The 21,458-nt window shown below is 42.3% G+C and overlaps 1 protein-coding gene across 5 annotated transcripts; it reads right to left on the bottom strand.

Moving 5' to 3' along the window:
• Window positions 1–1,506: 1,506 nt before the first annotated feature.
• On the bottom strand, window positions 1,507–21,399 carry ERI1 (exoribonuclease 1). Of its 5 annotated transcripts, none has more exons than XM_064652205.1 (7): window positions 19,460–19,642; window positions 18,605–18,780; window positions 16,099–16,309; window positions 14,677–14,760; window positions 13,926–14,035; window positions 11,680–11,794; window positions 1,507–1,688 (listed from the first exon to the last, which is right to left on the bottom strand). In XM_064652205.1, the coding sequence occupies exons 1-7, from the start codon at window positions 19,538–19,540 to the stop codon at window positions 1,557–1,559; spliced, it is 909 nt and encodes a 302-aa protein (XP_064508275.1). In that variant the 5' UTR covers window positions 19,541–19,642; the 3' UTR covers window positions 1,507–1,556. The 5 variants fall into 5 exon arrangements, 4 of the variants coding, with proteins under 4 accessions (XP_064508275.1, XP_064508278.1, XP_064508274.1 ...); XM_064652208.1 differs by lacking the exons at window positions 1,507–1,688; window positions 19,460–19,642 and adding exons at window positions 7,291–9,757; window positions 21,325–21,399; XM_064652204.1 differs by lacking the exon at window positions 1,507–1,688 and adding an exon at window positions 7,291–9,757 and having other exon boundaries at window positions 19,460–19,635.
• Window positions 21,400–21,458: the final 59 nt, after the last annotated feature.

The following is a 21,458-nucleotide window of genomic DNA, read 5'->3' as shown; positions in this document are numbered from 1 at the left end:
CTTCCTCCATGCTTTTTGGGAAGGCTAGTGAGTGAGCCAAGGGGAAATGCATCTCCATTTCCAAAGCCTGTGATGTTTGGGAAATGATATCTTGGCCTCGCAATTGCATTTCCTCTCCTGGCTGCCTGAAAGCCCTGTCTCTCTAGCAAAGGGTCCGTGGAGGCTCATATGCTGCACACTTTCCAGCTAACATATAAAGTGGCAGCAAAGACCAACAGGACAATTCATCCTCTGGTGGTACCTGTCTCTTCCTATCAAGCTTACAGTCACAGACTTGGACTTGCTCCAGGAGCACCATTCCAGTGCCCACACACAGGGATGAGCAATAGAGCTACTGGAGATACCTCAGGTCTCCAGGTTGGCCTCGAGCTGCTGCTTCAGAAGACAGAAGGTCTTGCAGCTCTCACATGATCTCTGCAAGCTTTGTGCAGACAGCTAAGATACCAGAGGGCACTAGACACCTATGTTTAGGTAACTAAAGCTTTCCCCCAGCAGGCCCTACAGGTCTAATTCTTAAAGAGCTTAAGACAGAGTGAACAAACACTTTGCATTCCAGCACTGCCTGTGTACTGATGGACTGCTCTTCTTGCAGCCACACTGCAGCAACAACTGCAGTAAAGCTCAAGACAAGACTACAGAAACAAAGTGACTTTGTTTAAAAAAAAACCAAACTGATCACACTTATACATACTCACATACATATAATCACATATGCTATAACATGATTTCACGTGCTCAGTCCAGAGCGCAAGGGTCCGGGCTGCTTCTAGGATCACTTGCAATGAGGTGAAAGAAAAACAGATGCCAGCTATCTTCTCCTACCCTCCTGAATGCTCAGGTTGGTGAGCATATGCATGTTTTCAATAGTCTCTCTGTACCTGTAGGAGTTTGAACTGTGATTAGGATTATTTTGGGTTTTATGCTCTATGAATCAGGATATACTCGCTGTCTTTTGTCTCCTTATCTAAATGACTAATTGCTCCAATCCCATTCCTTTATTATCCAACCAGCACATTTTTATGCCTGGATATTTCAGATTTGTCTTGTCTTGCTTTAGGCTGTCCCTTGTTCGTTCCATTTAGGTATTCCTGGAACTGTTCAAGGCCAGGTCGGATGGGTCTAGTGTAAAGTGTCCTTGCCTATGGCAGGGGGGCTGAAACTCGATGACCTTTAAGGTCCCTTCCAACCCAAACCATTTGATGATTCTATGAACTGTAGGTGTGCTGTAACTTTGACAATCTGCTAACACATGTGGTGATCAGCACCTGACATTCTCATACACCTCTAATGCCTTCTTTCTGGTGCTTCTAGACACTCCCATTCCTCTTCCATTCATATCAGTGTGTTCATCACAAATCTTGAGAACTCCTGGTAGCATAAAAGGGCTGGAGAGCAATTGCTGATGTTCCTTTGCAATCATCAAAACACAGTTTACACAGTTTTATGCTGTCAGCCCAAGCGACTGCATGCACTCAGAGCTCTTGGAAGACTCAGTCAAGCAGATTGCAATGTCCCATTGCTCAGGAAAGCATTCGCAGAAGATATATCCTGCCTGTTCAGAGAGGAGATGCAGAGGCAGCTTGAGACCACGAGCTTGAGTAGAATTCCCTCAGGCAAGGGCCTGTCTTCAAGAGCAGCTCAGCCAAAGTCACAACAGCAGTGGCACAACCTCTTCCTCTGCTGGCAACCTACATTAAGACATTGTCTACTGAAAAGAAATAGTAGAAGGTTTTGGGAAGACAGCAGCTGGGGAGACAAGGCAGCCAGTTTCCATTTCCAGCACTGTCCTTAGTCACTACATAAACTTGAATAGCAGTCTCATTCTATGCCCTAAATTTCATCCTCTTTAGAACAGGGCCAGTAATTTTGCTGTAAACCACAGTCAAAGTAAAAAAGTTACCACACTTGTCACTCTCAAAAGCAACGATAGGACTCAGCCCAACTGCATATACTCTGGGAGGTTATCTGCATGACATTGAGGAGCTGCTGAATATAATAAGATGCCATGGTCAGGACCACAGCACAGAGAAGAGGGAGAAGGAGGAAAAACAAAAGGGAAGCTGCAGCCCAGACATGCACAGCACAGCTGGTGCAGGATAGAGTGAAAAGCTGGAATAGGAAAGAAAAAGGGGGACAAAAAGCAGTCAGTCGTATTTCAAGGTATGTTATAGACATTCATCCTGCCACAAAAACCACAAGTGAACAGAGCAGTGGTTGTCTGCCAGGTTGAAAGGTAGGTGGTGTGGATAGAGGAACAAAGGTCAGCTAGAGTACACAAAGACAATTCAGTCCATTCTACACATGCTCCAAAACCCAAAGATTAGGGGTGGGGGGAGCCCTTTCAAGACATTTACATTCTAAAATATATAGGGTTGTATGTACAAAGGGCTCTAGCGCATGAGGAACTGACTGAGCTGTAGGATGTGCCCAATGAGATTTGATGCAATTTTAAAAATATTATGCAGAAGTCAGAAAAGGAGGAACAGATGGAAAGCTTCCCATAGCAATGGCCGGGTGGCTGCAGCCACCAGCTCAGTTGTTAAGCTGTGAAGCCATTTCATATAAGGTACGAACACAGTTGCGCAAACTGGCCATATACCCAGCAGCACACAGCCAAGCCCTGTGCTCTTCCCCTCTCAGACACAAAAGCTCATGTTTCCACTACAGAGTATTTTGCTCACTACCACAGCTACAGGAGGGGCCTGAATTAGGTCTATGGTCTCTTGGCTCAGGAAAGAAGCTCTACAGTCTTGAGCATGGCTACCTCAGTTCAAAACAGAAGTTTCGTCCAGTCTGACACATCTACTACAACATCTACGGCAACGTTTCACACACAGATAAAATCAGTTCATTCACTCCCTGCCAAATCATGTCACCAAACAACAAAAAGCTCCAGTGTCTATGTCACTTGGTATCCACCAAGGTGGGCAGGTCTCTTGGCTGGAGGCCAGGATGGCAGCATTTCTTTCTTCTGCCTGAAAGGGATTAGTTACAGTGATTCTGTTTTCAGTGATTCAGTGAAAGAGCATTGTCTGAAGATCATTCATTTTGGAAGCCTTGATTCAACACTTGCAGGGACATTGCCATCTCCAAGACTAAACAGTGGAAGAAAACTTCCCACCACTATGTTGAGACCATATGTAGACCTCTTCATCTTCCCAATTCTTCAAATACAAACTTACTAAAGGATTTTTGTAAGTTTAAAAACATTATTTTTCTCTTTCGAGGCCAACACAAGTTTTCCACACTTGAAGGTTAATGACAGTCTATTAGAAAAATCAAAAGCATTTGAACAGGTTTACTTGCTCAATCTTGTCAAGTGTCACTCTACCTCCTTCACATGATGCTACACTTACCAATGCAGCTCTAGTGCAGAAACAAATATCAATCAGACAAACACCCATTACACATCTAACTTAATTGGCATTTAGTTTCCAAATAACCCTGTCCTTCCCATGATTTAGAATCTCTACCGGCAGCAGCACCTCCAGAGATGTGCATGTGATAGCATGCATGAATGAAAGCGCCATTAAACCATGAGAATTTGCCACAAGCTGTTTGCCATGACTTGTGAAGGAAGGCAAAAGATTCTCCATTTACTTATACTGTCCTTCCTACTGTTAGTGTCTGTTAAATGGCTACAGCATTCAGGAACCGCAACACCACACTATACAAGGCAGCAGTCCCTGATCTGATTAGGTTTCTGTAAAGACCTGCTCATAACAGTTAGGCCAGCAGTGAAGACAGGATTCTAGCACAGAGTACAGCTGTGTCCAGACAAGGTTTGTTAGAAAATCAGTAATGGCAGGGTTAGGGAAGGACTATTTCATGTGAGCCAAACAAGCAAGAACATGGAGTGAGCCAGTAAATTTCAGAGAAGCGAGCCCCGAATACAGCAAATGTGAAGTCTGAAGAAGCAGCATGCCCATGTGACTCTGCAGATTAACAGGAGGAAAAACAAAACACCAGCATAGCTGAAGGAAACTGCTCCCAAAGATCTGCAGCATCAACAGACAGGCTTTGCAGGCACTGCCACAACTCCCTCCAGTGCTGGATTCCTGATTTCTTTTTCAGCCATGCCCCTCCCAGGCTTCTCAGGTCACATAAATGCCCCTTATCTTCAGGTCTGCCTGTTTACTGAAGACTGACAGGTGTGGTGACCTGCTTTATTACTTCTGCAGGACATAGCTTAACTTACCAAAGTAATACATCGCAGGAGACTGTGTTGTTACAAAAGAGCAAGTCTCTATCAGTAACAAAAAAGAGAGTCCTCTGAGGACTAAAGTTGGCCTGAAGGCCCTGTCTGTAGCTAAAAACACATGGAAAATTCCTAGTTAACTAAGCGATCCCAGCAGCAGATCAAGACTACTGGATAATCTACAGCTTGTTTTTCTCCTTGACTGGTTTTCACAGAACCAGAGCTGTGTTGTTTGGAAAGGAAGTGGGGAGGTCCCATGTCCAAACTCCCATTTGGAGCACAGCTATCACTAACATGAGTAGCTGGCTCCAACTTCCCTCTCTTTGTGGACTACAGCAATATATGACCGTGCTATCTCCCAGACTGTACTTAAATACAGCCAGAACATACAGGACAGAAGCAGTCAGTTACCCTCATTGTACACGGTGTTTGGTATCCCAAAGAGCCTGTTCTCAAAGTTCAGCTGTGTTAAACAGTCTATATGGAAAAGTACAAGCACATATTGGGCCTAACCTGCCTAGATCAGCTAATTACATGCCACTTCTCCCTTCTTTTTAGGTCTCTATCATCTTAGTTCATATATGGATGAATGCAAGTGTTTTCAAGTGAGAAAGGGAGGCACGTTGAGCCTCATACAGTCACCTGCTACACCTATCTCTAAATTACATATAAAATACTTTCATGCGGCTCAGATCATAAGTATTCAACTCCTTATCAATTCAACCTAGGAATTATGAAATAAAGAAAGGAACACAGCAAGGAGACCTTCAAATCATACTGACTGCAGTCATAAAGCATTTTGCTGAGTATGTAGCTCTCTGGAAAGGTGTGTCACACTTCAAAGCTGGCCTGCAGCCGGGGACCTGCACACCACCCCAAACATAAACACAACCATAGTGAAGCAATTCCCGCTTATTGGGACACCTGTGGCTCACAGGGTCCATTTGGCTACATGTGCTCTTTAAAAATCAACATAATTGAAACAGGGAACATAAACAGAGGAGGTCAGAATCACCTGCAAGTACTTTACACCAATGCAAGACCATTGCTACCATTCACTTCAAATAGCAAAAAACCACAATTAGCACGAATTCAGCCAGGAAAGTAGGCAGAACCTCCCCCATGATACATCTGGAAGCAGCATCACAAGATTTACAATTAAGATGTGCAGTCATGACCACACCGAGTTAAGACTGCAGGAGCAGGGCATGGGGCTACCCACAGGCACCCATGAACTGAGTGGCCACAGAGGAGACAGTTCCTGAGCCTTGCAATCACCTCCCTAATCAGAACACACCCAGAGATCACCTCTGCCATAAAGAGGTGTCCAAGGCTCTTGTCATTTGTTTGAAAAAGACTTTTTTTCATATGAGGCCACATCGTGCAAAGAAGTCACACTCCTTCTGTTTAAGGAGCACACTCCTTAGGCTACTTCAGGCCTTTGTCCCACAACACCAAGTCCTCCAATTTAAAGAGGGTAAAAGCCAGTCAAGTGTTGGAGGCTGTGAACGTGAAATGATCGACCTAGAAGGAACCTAAGAGAGAAGAAACTTCTCAACCTGCAAAGCCTTAGCTTAGCAAGTATGGATGCAGCTAAGGCCACAGCTTAGTACAAGGCAGAGCAGAAGCGTGTACTGACGATCACCTGCCTACGTCATGTATCTCCATCTGGTGAATCCTCCTGCCAAGCTGCCACTGCTACCCATGGGGGTGCCAAACATGAAGTACTTGAGAGAGGGCTAGAATGGACTTGGTTGGAACAGAATTCTACACATTTAGCCTGTTTCAAAAGCCTGCAGTCAGCAACTGGGTCTCCTGACACCTATCCTCCATAGGTAAAACTTCCAATTTCTTTATAAAGGGCCTCTTGGTTGTAATTTTTTTTCCTAGATTAGACAGAGCATACAAAGATCTTACCTACCACAAACTTCTTTCCAGAGGAGACAAAAGTTCATTAGTGGAAGAAAAAGGGAAAAGGAGGACTTAAAAACAGCCATGGGAAGACAGGGTGAGAGAAAGAGTGAAAACAACATTGTTTTTGCAAGGCCACCAAAGAGTGGTGAAGGCCTTCAGTGAAGTGCTGAGAGCCTTCCAAGAGCACGAGATCTCAGCTCAAGGTGAATCGAGGTTTTTATTTACTTTCACTGCTGACAACAGCCCCCCTCCTCACTGCAATGGTAATTTCCAACCAAATATGGAAACAGCCACCTTGTTAAACTAAATTATCAAGTTACCTTATCATAAGATAAACACAGGAGCAGTTTCTGTGGACAGCTGACCTGCTGTGAGTTGTCCCTGTAGCCGTATCTCACTAGGAGGTTGATAGGACAGTACAAACTGTTGTGACCTCTTCTTCCCATTTGCTCGGGTATTTGCTCACTGAGACAGTGAGGCTATTGCTCTTTAACCTGTCTGAGAAACCTTTTTGCCTAACATAACCCCAAGATTCTGTGAAACCCTCTCACGTTCATATAAATACATATTAAGAAACCTACTTGAAAGCACTCATGTTGAAATTAGTCTGCAATTCCTTTGTTTAAAGTTTGCTACTGTTCTACAAAGGCTGTCTGCAGTAGCGGTAGAATTGCTCAAGTACAGCTCCTGAAATGTGAAATAAAAAACAACAACAAAACAAGGACTCTATCAACAGGGCAACGTCTGCATGCTTTTCTTCTGCATAAAAATGAGATTGTTTTGTACATAGTTGTCAATTAGTTTTTCCATCATGGGATGACTCCTCTAATAAATTAAAATATTCATGAGAGCAGATGCACTCAGCAAGCTTTTCTGGAGGAACAAATGAGATCAACCTGAAAAAACATTGTTTGGCTGAACACAAGCATCAATAGCAAAATCACCATACTGCATTTTTTTTTCTCTCAAATGCCTCCTTCCCCTGTGGTAGAAAGCATCTAGGAAAATTTATCCTGTTATCAAGTGTTGTGAACTAGTCACATGCAAGAGATTTAAGCCACCCAGCCAAGGCAATGTTGCTAGTCCACCAGAGAGGACTAACCACGAGCTGTGCTGACACCAAGACCCCCAAGACTGCTGAAATCATCTCATGCTTTATAGACCAAATTCAGTACTGATAGGTTTCAAAATGCAAAATTATTTTAATAAGTTTGTTTACATTTCAAGCAAACCAGCAAACTTGTTAAAATTCACTTTATCTCAAAATCACAGACTCAAATATTCTGCGAAAATAGTTACAACTAACATTAATCCAACTTGGACAAAATAGCATCTGGAATGATTTTACTGATTTCTGCAACTCATTGACAAAAAAACGCACCAACCTACCCAAGTAGTAAACAGAAAACAATTATTATTTAACCTTTATCTCAAAATATCTTTTTGAAGTTATTTAACAAAAATAAACAACTCTGTACTTAAAATAAATGATGTAAAATTACAAAGCTCTTACGCAACCCGTAGTATAATCTGTAACAAATAGAAGTTTTTCCTTCAACTGTGAGCCTGGTTACAGACCTGTAAATAAAAGACTAGTGATAAAGTCTCTGGCAGCCAGCATGCCAAGGGGAGATCTGCTGAGCTAGACTCAATTTCATCATAGAAACCTGCACACAGTAACTCAGACTGAAAAAGTAAATTACCATGGTTATTCAGAAAAGAGGATACTATGGCTGCTACAGTGAAAAGCACATATATAAGAATTTGTACAAAATACGGGCTGACAGATAAATGGTATTTTAGGAGTAAGAACATCAGAGATTTGGATTTTTCCCTTCTGAAAATCCATCAAGTGTGGCTACAGAAGGAAAAGAAACTGTTAAGTTCAACAAAACTCTACAAGTAGAACAAGTATTTGCTTTTGGAAAAAAAAAAAAAAAAGAACATCATTCTAAGCAGTCAAAGCAGTTGTGACTATCCAAATCTGTGACTCTGGAAAGAAAACATATGAAGCAAATAAGAACTGGCCAATACCTCTCCTTCTTACACGAATTTAAAATAAAAGCTTTCACATTTCCATTGATGCGATTTAACAGTCAGAAGAGCAAAGAGGGGCTGGGACAAGTTTGATTAGCCAACAGTGAATGTTCTTAACAAAGCTTTATTAACTGGTTATTTTGCTTCCTGAATGTAAAGTGGTAGAAAGAATGAATTGTAATACAGGGATAGCAAACTAACTTTTTTTTTTTGACTAAGAGCAACCAAAATGCATCATTCTGCTTTTTAGAGCAAGCCATTCTAATACAAAGCTGATCACATTAATGTTGTAACTTTGTAACAGCCCATGGAGACAAAACAAATTAACACTTTGGCCTCTTTTGAATATCATCCTATCTGAGGTCTGGGAAGTAAGCAGAAGTTGTTAGTAATTAGCTGTGGCCTTTACTAATAAAATTACATTAATCTTCCAACGTTAGATCTTGAGATAGAGGTGGCAGAAGCACAAGAAGATACTAAAAATAGTTGAGGATGTTTTTAGCTATGAACCAGAAGCTTCCTGTTTTATGTAATAATCACAGAGCATGAAATTTTGATGATCTGGCATGTTTTGAACTTACTTTTACTTCATTCATGTTTAAGCCCAAATGGCTGACAGTGTCTAAAAGTGACATTAAATGAAGGGCAGCTACGAGTATAGCAGGAACAGATGTGATCCTCAAAGTGAATATCTGAAGAACCTTCTCTTTTGAAATACAGGTTAAAAAAAAGTATATCATATTGCATTAACAAAATTTTTATTCAATACACAGCTCTTCTATTTGATGGGGAAGGAGACAAACTTAGAGAAAAGCCCTGAACACCAGAGTACTTCTCTACTGCTTTAGAGTTGATGAGCATGCTCCCATTTCTCCCAGACTTTGTAAAAAACAAAAAAAATTGGCAAGAACTCCTGGAAGAGTGCCTTATCAGGAAAGGCCAGCCCGACCACTTGCTATTTCAGTTCTTCCAGCAATGGCTTATTTGTGTGCAATGAATAAGCAGATGCTAGATATGATGAGAGTACAGCACAGTGAATAAATACGACCCACAGGCTGGGGTGGAACGGCAGCAATCCATCTTTGCAGGTGTTTAAATTACATGCTCTCAAAAGCTTAGGGATTCCGCATATCAACCTTGGTTCTAGCAAAGTTTGAAAAAAACCAAAAATCATCAGTATAAAAAAAATTGCTGTAACAGGCTTCAAAGAGCTCAACGCTCCTCTTTATTTCAACGGAGATGATTAGTTAAGGTGCTTTGGAATTCTGCATGGCAGACAAGCTGGCAAAGGTGGCTGTTTAATAAACTCTACACAGTCTTTAGAGGGCATCTGAGGGCAGTTCCTGAGGCAGAACTGCTGAACTGCTAATTTCTGTAGCGGGGCATCTGTGGAGCAGGGGCTCCCTCTAAGGGGGCTGAGGAGGAGACTGTCATAAGCTGTCCACCATGAATTCTCTCATTCACCCGCAGGTCACAGCCATCCTGCAGCATCCTTATAGCTATCCTTGCAATGTTTTTAGAGTCATCAAGTCCACTGTGAGGTCTCCCATCATAATTCATGCCCAGCTTTTCAAGCATGATTGTCAGCTTGGTCTGGTTCCTAGGAACCTGATGGAGAAAGTGAGTAACATTCAAGGATTAATTTCTGTACCAAGTCTTTTTAATCTAACACAGTGCAGTAGAAACACATGCAGATTTTAAGTCTACTTAAGTCACATATACTTTCATGTTGCCTTCTGTCAGATCACTAACCATTTAACTTCAAAGTACCTTGGTGAGACAGACACTCTCATTTTTACAGAGGAGACATAGTCAACAGGAGCTTGTCTAGACTCAGAATGATGTCAAGAGCCTCTCGCCAGCACCAGCTCAAGATGCGCCTGCGCTGGCAAGGGCGGAAGCCAAGGCCTAGATAGGTTTAACAATCTTAATAAAAAACAAATTACCACCCAATGTGGCATTGCAGAGGGAATCAGATTTCGGTTTTCCTTTTAAATGCTAAGTGATTAAGGAAGCACAGGCTCCTGGTTCTCACTGACATCAAGCTCCTGAATGTTTCCAACCACCACAGCAACAGATCAGCAACACCTATAGCAGCCCATGTTTACAGGGATGACTAACAGAACGAACATACAAGGAAACTTTACTGACTTACCCATACAAAGTGCAACACCAGTTAAAGCCCCAAGTCTTCTCTTGATTAACTACTAAATACACACTTGTTCTTTGGAAACATCAAAGAAAAACAGAAGGATAACTTTAAATGAAAACTTTAGCTCGTTCTTTTGGTGATGGTGGTGGTTGGGGTGGGGGAACATGGGCCATGACAAGTTCCAGGATATTGCACCATACTACTGGATTTAATAGGTAGGCAGAATGGCAACAGCACAGTTACCAAAACCTGGCAATATGCAACTCCAATAATAACACAAAAAACTGGGCAGGGGATGCATATTGCAAGTTGTGGGATATTCCACAGAAAAGCTACAGTACATTCCTTGTCATCAATTTTATCTATTACTTAACAACAGATTCAACAGCAGCATGGAATAGCTAAACAGAAGCACTGAACAACTATAAACGCTACAACTGTTTACATATATTTAAAAAAAAAAAACCACAAAAAACCACAAAAAAGAAACCAATTTCTTCCAAGCTACAATCTTCATTGCCTCTGATGATGCCTTAATAGAACAGGAAAAAGAAGGTTTGTCTAGGTTAAAGCTGATAGGATTAACAAAACTGTTGTGTCCTAGCATGTTTCCAACAGAAACCATCATGTAGAGAAGGCACAATAAGAGAGGGAGAAATGGAGTAACCCTGTAATATTTGCCCAACACAAAGTAAAGCTCTTTTCTTATTAAATGTCAATCTCTTTTTCATCTAGACATTACATTTAGTATGAAAGAGCTCTTCAAAAGAAGATCAACAGCAAGGCTGAAATCACATTTTAAAAAAGTGGTTTAGTGTAGGCTGACTAGGAATTTGCTAGAATCTCAAGTAACTCATTTTATGGTAATCTGACAGAAAGCAGCAATAAGGTCCAGCACTGAACTTGGTATTACTTTTCTCCCGACAATTTGATTCCTCTGTAGATTTATCCTAATCTTCCTCTGTCCTTTTTACACTGTCAAAAGTCAAGATTATCTGAGGGTAGTGGTGCAAATTAGTTCTGTAGTGTATTACATGAAAACAGGAAAAAATAATTGAAAAATCAATATAGTCTTTTCAGCTGAACTACTTCAAGACACACTTAATCTAAGAGGGTCAGTACGATATTTTTATACAATCCTTCACGGAGGCACATCCTGAATCTTAAAAATAAGATTAAAATAAAAATGCAGTAGATTATATGATCTTCAATTAGTGAAGTGAGATCTGGACATGAAATACATTTGAAAATGAGGCCCCAGGCAACTAGTTTAAGTACTGTAATTTTATACTACACAAGCAGAGATGAGAAGCACAACAGGACATTCCAGACTTTTAAATAAAATTTTCCCATAAGAGAAACAACAATTTGTACAAACCTTATAGAAGTTCCCATATGATTTGCGAATATTGATCCACTTTTTGGCAAAAGAAGGGTATTTGATACGGCTAACACGGCACTGGATGTTCAAAAATTTACTCATATCCCAAGATCTTAAAAAGTTAAAAAAGAAAAACATTAGTAATATACAATTCCATATTCTATATATTGCATAGCCATAGCACTAAAAGCTGTCTTGTCCCTGGTGATCAGTAGAAGGAAAACAGCTTAGGAAAAGCTCTTTTGCTATAGTCATGGTAAGGAATTTTTTAACATGAATTTGTTCTCAGGGAAAAAAAAAATGACATAAGCAAGACTTTCATTAGGATGTTAAAACAAAAAATAGCGTGCCCACTACTCCACCTACCACATCTACTCCAAAAACTGCCTATAAATTAGATGCTTACACAGCCCTTGGGGAAGCAAGTGACACCTTAAATTTTCCTGATTACTTGGGTATGCACACATCTCTCTACTTCACATAGGTTATTGAAACAAGACTGCACTTAGTTTTATGAGAAACCAGATCTTTATGAAAAGATGAAACTGTAATCCTATGCACTTGTAGCCTGCTTTCCTGAAGAGAACCACTCCAACAAGTTTGTAAGCTTCAAGCTAAAATAAAGCTTCTTTTCTTATCTCTTTTAGCTGTTTACACAATCTCACCTATATGACAGAGATTTCACTGCAGGTATTTTCCTTAAGGAATTTCACTGAGAGGATTCCTCTGGAGGGGATGTCCAAAGACATTTAGGCCCAGTAATATAACCAGTCTTGCACAAGTTTTGCTTTAGCATCTTCTTTTTTTTATTCACTGTTGTTTCCAAAGATAGCAATGTAATTACAGGTTAAAAATTAGTCAAATAGAATTTACTACAGTTCCTTAAATTAATTAAAGTTGAAATGGTATTACGTTAACTTCTTATTTTTAAGGTGTACGTGGATCTATACTGTACACCTCAAGTCTTGTGTGACAGCTTTAAAAATGGCTGCACTGTTTACACTGGACACAACAACATTTCAGTGATACCGGTTCTTAACCAGAAAAGGCCTGTGATTCACAGTAATTGCCTAAATCTTCAGGAATTTTGAGAAAAAGGTCTCATAACCAAAAATAACTTCTCACTTGTTAATTTAGTTGGGTTAGTTATAAAACTTTAGTTATGTACCCATTCATCTACTACAATACATTATTTTTCAAACTACTCAAACTATAGAATATTTATCTGTGTTTCACTTGATAGAAGTATTAGAAAGTTTTATTAGAAAGTTTTTTATTAGAAAGCTCTTTTTTCATAAACTCTGATTTTGAGTTTACGCACTCCTACTGCAGGCAAACATAAAAATGCATCATTCACTTTAACACAGCTCATGTTAAAAACTCCCTGTCCTACTTAAATCATTCCAAGAGAAGGATAAAAGCAGGTATGCTAACAGAATAGTAATGTTTCACAGCTAAAAGGCAAGCATCACCTGCAAAAAAAATCCCGGGCCAGTGCTACACAAGACAAGGCTCAAACACTGTATTTCACCATATAACAAAGCTAAGATCACAAGAACAATATTGCATCACAGTTGTGTCTAGATCTCATGATCTGTTCACTTTGCAGTTATTAGGGGACTTGATTTTCCACACAGACCTTGTGAGAGAGTAAGTTCAGGTGGCAGTTTGAGGAACTAGTCAATTCCTCACACACAGTTTGTCAGAGCTGGGACCCACCAGAGCCACAGCCCTCTAAGCCAAAGCAGAGAAGTTTCCACACTAGCCATTTCTCTTTGTTCCATAAACATCACAATCCATTACTGTTTTCTGGCAAAATATGCAAGATGTATTAACATTAACACTAACACTCACAGAGGACACTACAGCACGACCACCACACATCTCTGAAGCCTCAGGGCATGGAAGTCGCTTAGAACTGAAATTGCATGGTGATACTTTCAGGTATTATGTGCTATATGAAAGCTAGACATAAACGAAGAATTACAGCAACAGCAAAGCACAAGAAGTCTGTTCAAAAGCACTGCGTTGGGTACAGACCGCTAGGAAAGAAACAGCGCCATCTGACGGATTTAAGCTTCATTTCAAATAGTTTAGTTGAGCTTTGCTCATTTCCCCAAAAGCTTCAATCAAAATAAAACAGCAAAATGGCAGTGTCCTGATCCACCTTTACCAATACTCGCACAAATATTAAACACGGTTTCACAGTTTTAGATTGTGCTGAAGGTTGCATAGGGACATACCCGTCTGTCAACATGGAATAGCTATACTTTGTTCCCAGCTCTCGCTGTCTCATCCACTCCACGACATTCTGCAGAACTTGAGGAAAAGTATCAGCTTTATCAACAATGTCCTAGGAGAAACAAAGAACCCCAAAGCGAGGAACATTTTTTCAGGAAAAAAAACCCAAACCAGCGTGAACTGTAAAAAGTATATTGGTATATGGGTACTTACAAAGTCGGCTTCACCAAAATCTTTAGAAAACCAGATTACACATTGACAGACAACTGTACAGATTTATCTAAACTTAAAAAATAGCACTACAAAAGCATCATTAGAAGAGCCAACCTCCTAACAGCTTTTGCAAAGGTAACAAGGTTAGTCAGCAGCTGAACTTTGATTAAAACCTTTTGAGCTTGTTTCCCAGGCTCCTGCTCAAGTTACCTGACCACAGGCAATTGCCATCCTAAGACTCTAAACTCTTTTGAATTAAAATCTTAGAAGAGCAACTGATGCAATTCAAAAGGTGCTTTGCTCTGCTAAAGATTAAGTTTCTACTTATGAATTACAAAGCGAGTGCTTTTCCCTACAAAATAACCAATGTAGTGAAATCAATTAGGTGATACTGGGAGAGGGGAAAAAAACAAGGATTAAGAGGCCTTACAGAAAAATAACCATGAACGATTACCATTTAAGATTACCAGTCTGAAAACATCAACACCACATCACACTTTTTTTCATATTTTATCCTGAAGAAATGAAAGTGCAGATTACCTGGGTTATTCCAGTCAGATTGATGCAGAAGTTTGAAAGCTTGGGATTAATCTCTGGCTTCACGTATTGCTGAAAGCTATCCTCCTGTAATGAGAGAATCAAATGCTCAGTTGTAGCACACTGTGTAGCCCGCAACGCAACTTTTCTTTGGCTTGCCTACAGTCCAAAGGCAGTAACAGCTACTTGTCCTGCTGGATGCAGAAAGGAGTGTGTACCTCCTGAGCCAGTATGAGCCTCCTGACTGGCCATCATCAGATTCCTAATGGGATGGATGGCTTTCCAACCAAAACACGTCCTTCCTCTCAGCTAGTAGGCATCATAGAGCAGGAACGTGGATTTAAGAGGGGAGAAGGGCAGACTGCAAAAAAGGGGAGGATTTGGGAAAAGGAGAGAGTGAGTAAGGAAACAAGAAAAGAGAGGCATGAGCAGAGCCTTATGTGGTTTAGGTGGTATCTAAAGGCTCACCTGCAATTCAAGGAAAGCAACTGGCCGCACATCTCAGAGGCTGCATGCAAGTCCTACACCCCTGGATGCCAGCCAGGCAAAGATAAACATGACCTCACTCTGGGAAACTGAGCAATACAGGAATGAAGACTGTAGGCAAGTTTCATGGAAAAAAGCAAGTCCCACATCCCTGCTACTACAACAGCACAAAACCTTTTGGACAGAAGGAAAGATGCAGTGTTTCCTACCACTCTAAAGGTAATAAAAACAATCTTGGTAATCTGCATAATCCTCTTTCTGCAATTAGTCATACATGCAGCTACATTCTAATGTAGCATCACAGTGATTACTGGAAATCCTCTTCCTCTTAGTTCTTGACAAATGAACCATTAGTCAGAGGTGTGTGCACATCCTCTATTTCACTGAGTCACTCAGTTTCAGTTAGACAGCAAGAAGTTTTTCCTAGAAGAAAGCTGTACCGGAACAGAGCACTTGAAGCTGCCAAATGCCTACAAAGTATGTTTAAAATCTGTCAGGTACGTTGTAGAAAGTGTAGCCTGACATAAGCGGAGTTCACTCAACCTCACTTTCTAGACATCTGCATTAGTGTCTTCTAGACTGCCTCACACAGGACCACAGAATTTGCTAATTTTTGATTATGATGAATTCCTTGATTGCTAGAAATAGATTTGTGGATCTTAAAGCTGGTAAAGGCAGGCCAGGGGAGAACAGACATGGATGACTGAGAATCTCATATCAACAGAGGGAGTCAACAGCAGAATGACCCATTCCAGATGCTTTCAGAATAGACAGAAAGTTTTGTTTGTACTTAAGAGGCACAGAGAATAGGTCTTCATGGAAAAAAAGTATGCTGTTTTTAATGAAGTTCAACATCTACCTAAAAACTAATCTAGACTTTCAGATGCAAAGAAGTTACACCAAAGAACAACAAACCAACACAGCAGTTAGATCACTTACTATTTCCAGGGTATGTGTGTTTACTAAGACAACAGGAAACTCAATTATTTCATGTACAAATTCAGGTGGGTTTCCTTCTTCACATGTTGCTTCAAAGTCAACGACACAGATGTAGTCATAACAGCTCTGTCCACTAATCTGTTCCTTCTGCATCAGCTTCTGTTTCTTATAATAGTTTTTCAGTCTCTTTTTCAGTACATCTTTCACTCCTCTGAAGAGATAAATGACAAAGATCGCACTCTCGTTTAATTAATTATTTCCCCACTGTAGAACTAAAGCTGTATTTAACATTTGAAAGTTCGTGTATTAACCTCATTTTGAACACCAACACTTGTGAAACTGAATTTGACTTTATCATACAGTTAATGATCCATTATCTGGAATAACACAGAGGCTGTGATACCCCCCAACAACTAACACATCAAGATGGGGGACAGACTGGGAAGCACAGCACAGAGACACTGCAGTCACCTCTAGTTCAGCAAGACTAAGTAGCCAAAGCCTTTGCAAAGCCCAAGTCTTTGTAGATTGCTGCCAGATGACCTCTGGCCCTGGAAGCAGTACTGTTTCACTTGTATTTCCCTGCACACTCTGCCTGAAGTAACTCATGCCTGAGGTCTTTCTGCCTCAGTGGCACAGACAACGCAGAACCCAGCTAAAACCCCCAGATTTTAAATTCCTCTCAATTAAAATTCAAAATAGAGTTTGAATAACCCAATTAAAATGAAGTGCTCAAGATTTCAGTTGTCAGAAAAACTTCCTGGTCAAGATCTTGCTTTTCAGGTTTGTGGCTATACATAAATTTGCAGCAGCAAGCAATTGAAGTTACTTACTTCATGTTTTTAATACAAACATAATACGCAAGTGCAGGTGCCAGAACTGCCACTGTACCAAACTAGAGCAGAATAAACAAGGATAATCTACTTTTGGAAGGAAGTTATTTTCAAAATTACGTGTTGCAAATGAAATCACAGAAGTTGTAAGAAATACTTGTAGCAAGTGGTATTATCAGAAAAGCAGCCCACTGATCCACAAGATAAAACTGGAGTCAGACTACTAAACCTGCATTTGAGAACATCAGCTGCTTCTGCAGAGAGAACTTCTTCGCTCTGGTTTATGAATCTATTTTAATTCAACGAGTAGTTCATTCAAAGCTGAGACAGTATAGGGAGTTGATGGAGGGGAAAATTACCTTCATCAAACTTATAAAAAGAGTTGAAAAGAGGAGACAATCTCCTATCACAATGCCCTCAAGGGAAAGGATGGTGTGTGGTAATCTGCTCAACTCTCTAATTAGAGCTGATGTTTACAGGTAAGACATAGTCTGACTAACTTAATTGGATATATTGAAAAAAGAAACCACACTTAGGTAAAAGAGAAGTTTAAAGCTTTTTGCATTTACAGCTGAATAAAATAACCTAGGAGGAAATCACAAACACATCACTATTTGAGTTCTGCTTTTTACTTTTAGATCAGAGTAACTACCGAATAGCTGTACAAATCTAACCTGTTTTACTGAAAATTTTCTCAAGTAATGATAATTTTTTTTTCCTCCTGAGGTGCTAAATTAATTTAACCAAAGGAAGAATTGAAAAAACTATGCAGTCAGAACATTTGCAGACAGATATGTTGGAGGCAGCAGGCTGCACTTCTCCACACCATTTTTTTCTTTGATTCTGTTCAAATTTCTGCTAAATCGTTTTTTTCCCCCTCTGAACAGCCTCTGTCTCCCTACAGTCTCTGTCTTCTCTAGAAAGCTAAGCTTTTCCTTTCAGACTCCATCTCACCTTTTATATTTCCTCTTCCTGTAGAGCAGAAGCTTCTCACTTTGCTAACTCCCCACCACTACTTCCTCATTACTGCTGTACAGAAACAATACCCTTGGTTTTTCCCAGCTGACCTTCTACACAATATGTCAAATTTGTCTGGCCACAGCAGTATCAGAGTCTTGCAGGTCATTTCCAATACAGCAGGAAGTATGCTCTATTGCCTTTCCTCTCTCCCAGTGAGCAAAAATCCAGCTTATAATAAATTTATCTTTTCACATTATTCTAGCATATCTATTCACAGTAGCAAACTCTCCATCTAAAGGTACCTGTCCTCTGCATTTATTAAATCATGAGCCCCATCACCACAGTTTCTAGCAAGTATCAGAACTATACTGGTATAGGAAATTAAAATATTTATGTTCTGAAGCAAGTTTCTATATGCTGAAGGTCTGACACATCATCTGAGAATCACTGCAGTTCTTCTTTCCCCCTTGAGAAAAAATATGATGAGTTACACATTCTTTCATTTCTTTGGGTTACCAGTTGAGACATCACACATTAGGCAGTATGCATTAATACTACAACAAAAGCTGCATCACAATTGCACATAAAACAACTGGTATTTGGTGCTGTGTCTGCTTTTCATTCTGTGCTGAACTTTTAAACTTTAAAATAATCATCCTGTATGGCTCTACTGTTCTTAAAGATAAATCAAAATGTTTACAAATAAGCCTAACCTGGTTTCGAGCTTGAACTCAGCAAGCTTACTTCTGAGCTCTTCTCTGGTCATCCTGTTGATATAACCATTAGTTATAGCAATTTCTTTGTAAACAGGATCACTGAAGTCACTCGAACTGGCCGTTGATGTTTTGCCATTAGTTTCTTGATCATTGATCTTACAGTGCTGCCTACCCTAAAAAAAAAAGAAATCATAAAGTCATTTAAGAAGGTCAAAACAAAAACTCAGAGCATTTTACAGATCGTTTTGGCACCAAAATGCAGTAAAGCATCACACTGTTACACTTGTGATCAAACTGAGCGAACTAGCTTATAGCTGGGTAAGAAAATCAACACTGAAGCCTGCTCTGAAACACGATGTTCCTAAAAAGCAACAAGCAATAAAAGGATACTAATGTACGCGTCTTTTGCCATGCCAAACAGCAGCTCTCTGAGACAAAACTTGAATGAGCATCCCAATTTCAACAGAAAAAAAGCGAGTTCTCTGGTGCGAGCTGGCAAAGCCTTCACCAGCATCAAGAGGCCTCTCTCGACACCTTAACTAACCAGAATCCACGCTGACTGGGACACAATAAACTATGATGAAAAACACGGGGCACTTGGGCTCCCGACCGCCACTCGCGGCCTTTGCGGGGCGCGCACACGGCGGGGCCCCAGGCGCGGGCGGCGGCCCTGGGAAGGGCGAGCGCCGGGAACCCCGGGCGGCGGGGCAGGGCCGGGCGGGCCGAGGCGCGGGTCGGGCGGGAGGCTGGGCCGTCATGGGCGGGCGGAGGTGCGCGGGCCGCCGGCGGACCGGGCCGGACCGGACCGGACCGGGCCGGGCCAGCACCGCCCCCGCCGCCCCACGCACTCACCGGCGAGCAGGCTGCGGGGGCGGGCGGCGCCGGCGCCTCGTCCGGGGCGGCCTCCGGGCAGTTCTCCTTCCGCTCTTCCATGGCGGCAGCGGCGGGAACCGCGGCGGGGACGGCGGGACGGCGGCCCGGCGAGGGCGGGGCCCGCCCCTGGGCGGTGCTGCTACACCGCCGCGGCCGCCGGCGCCGCGAGACGCGCACAGCTGCGCCGACCCGCCTCCCAGCTCCCCCCGCCCCCGGCCGCCTCTTCCCGGCTGTCCTGTCAGCCCCCGGCCCTACTCCTCTGCAGCAGCGCCTCCGCCTCATGCTCCTGCCTCTCTCCTCCTGAGCTTTTGCCCGGCAGTCCCGCCTGGGCTTGGGGTCACGGCAGCTCTCTGCAAGCTCTGCCCGTGTTACGGGAAACACGCTGGACAGACACCTCATCTGTGCGTCCGTGTTCCTTCTCGTGAGACTCACTTTGCGCAGAGCACCCTAAACACGGCTCTGGGATACCCGTGGAACGTGGGGCAGCCAGGTCACGGCCTCCAGGACGATTCAGCTGGCCCCTAGCTCCTTCCTGCCGGGGAAGTTGCCTTGCCTGCTCTTCCCGGCATCCCTTAATTCAGTCAGCAAGCAGGGTGGGGTGGGTGGCATAAGACATGTGTGAGCCCTCTGGGTCTTCTTGGCCAGGAGGTGAAGGCAAGCAGAGAGGCCTCTCTGTTCATCACGGGACAGTTAATTTTCTGCTGGTGCTTCCCACAACCCTGAAATGTAGTCCAGTGTCCCTCAGTGATGCAGGCTGACGCATATGTCACCCACCTGATGCAACCGTGCTGATACCTCCACATCTGCCAGCCACCAAGCATCTTAGAATCTTCTCATCTGCCCTGCTGTGGCTGGGACCCCACCACCCACCCGCAGCCATGCCTCCTGTCCCATTCTGGCATGACAGCATCTTGTTACAGATGCAGATATCGCTTCCCTTAGACCTGTTGTGTTCGGTGTGCGTGCTACAGAGGTCTGTCTTGTCTTCTCCAGATGAGAGAGGTGGTGGAAGTGGGGTCACACACAGTTGCTCTGTAGGTTTCCTGGTTTCATCTAGGATAGTTAATTTTCTTCTTAGAGCTGGTGCAGTGCTGTGTTTTTTTGGATTTAGTACAAGAATGTGGATGACACACTGATGATTTAGTTGTTTCTCAGTAGTGCTTACTCTCTAAGTCAAGGACTTTTCAGTTTCCCGTGAGAAGGTGGACAAGCTGGGGAGGGAGCATGGCCAGGACCGCTGACTTGAACTGGCCAAAGGCATATTCCATACTACAGAGCATCGTGCCAGTTTATAAACTGAGGGGGGTGGGAGTTGGCTGGGAGCTGCTGATTGCTGCTGGAGGACGGGCTGGGCATCAGTCAGTGGGTGGTGAGACACTGTACTGTGCATCACTTGTCTTTCTTGGGTTTTATTCCTGTCTCATTACAATTATTATCATTAGTATTATCAATTTTACTTTGTTTCCATTATTAAACTGCTCTTATCGCAATCCACGGCTTTTACTTTTTTCCCTATTCACTTCCCCAGCGGGGGGTGGTGGTGAGCAAGCAGCTGTGTGGTGCTTAGTTGCCAGCGGGGGTTAAACCACGGCAGTGGGAGGGGACTCGCTCCCTCTTTTAATTCACCCTCCTAGTGCCGCCGCTAACGCCCCTGTTGCCAAGCAGAGGCCCACCTGCCTTACTGCTCTGCCTCCGAACCCTGCTATGAACTTGAGCAGGGTTTGCAGGGAACCAAGCTCTACAAGAATGCAAACACGGTACCAATGTGAGGCACTGAGCTGGCATCACAAACCAACAAAACACCCTAAATGCAGTGGGGGAAAAAGCTGTTTGCCAGAAATCACCTGCCTTGCTGGACTGGGCAATGGTTCATCAATACTAATCCAAACACGGGGCTCTATGTTCAGATTCACTCGATGCGAAATCTCTTGATGATTCTGCTAACAGCACAGATCTACAAGATCTAGGTGCAGACCAC

This window comes from Pseudopipra pipra, chromosome 4, assembly GCF_036250125.1.
Source record: "Pseudopipra pipra isolate bDixPip1 chromosome 4, bDixPip1.hap1, whole genome shotgun sequence".
NCBI classification, from domain to species: Eukaryota; Metazoa; Chordata; class Aves; order Passeriformes; family Pipridae; genus Pseudopipra; species Pseudopipra pipra.
This window is presented reverse-complemented; position numbering and strand designations above follow the sequence as displayed.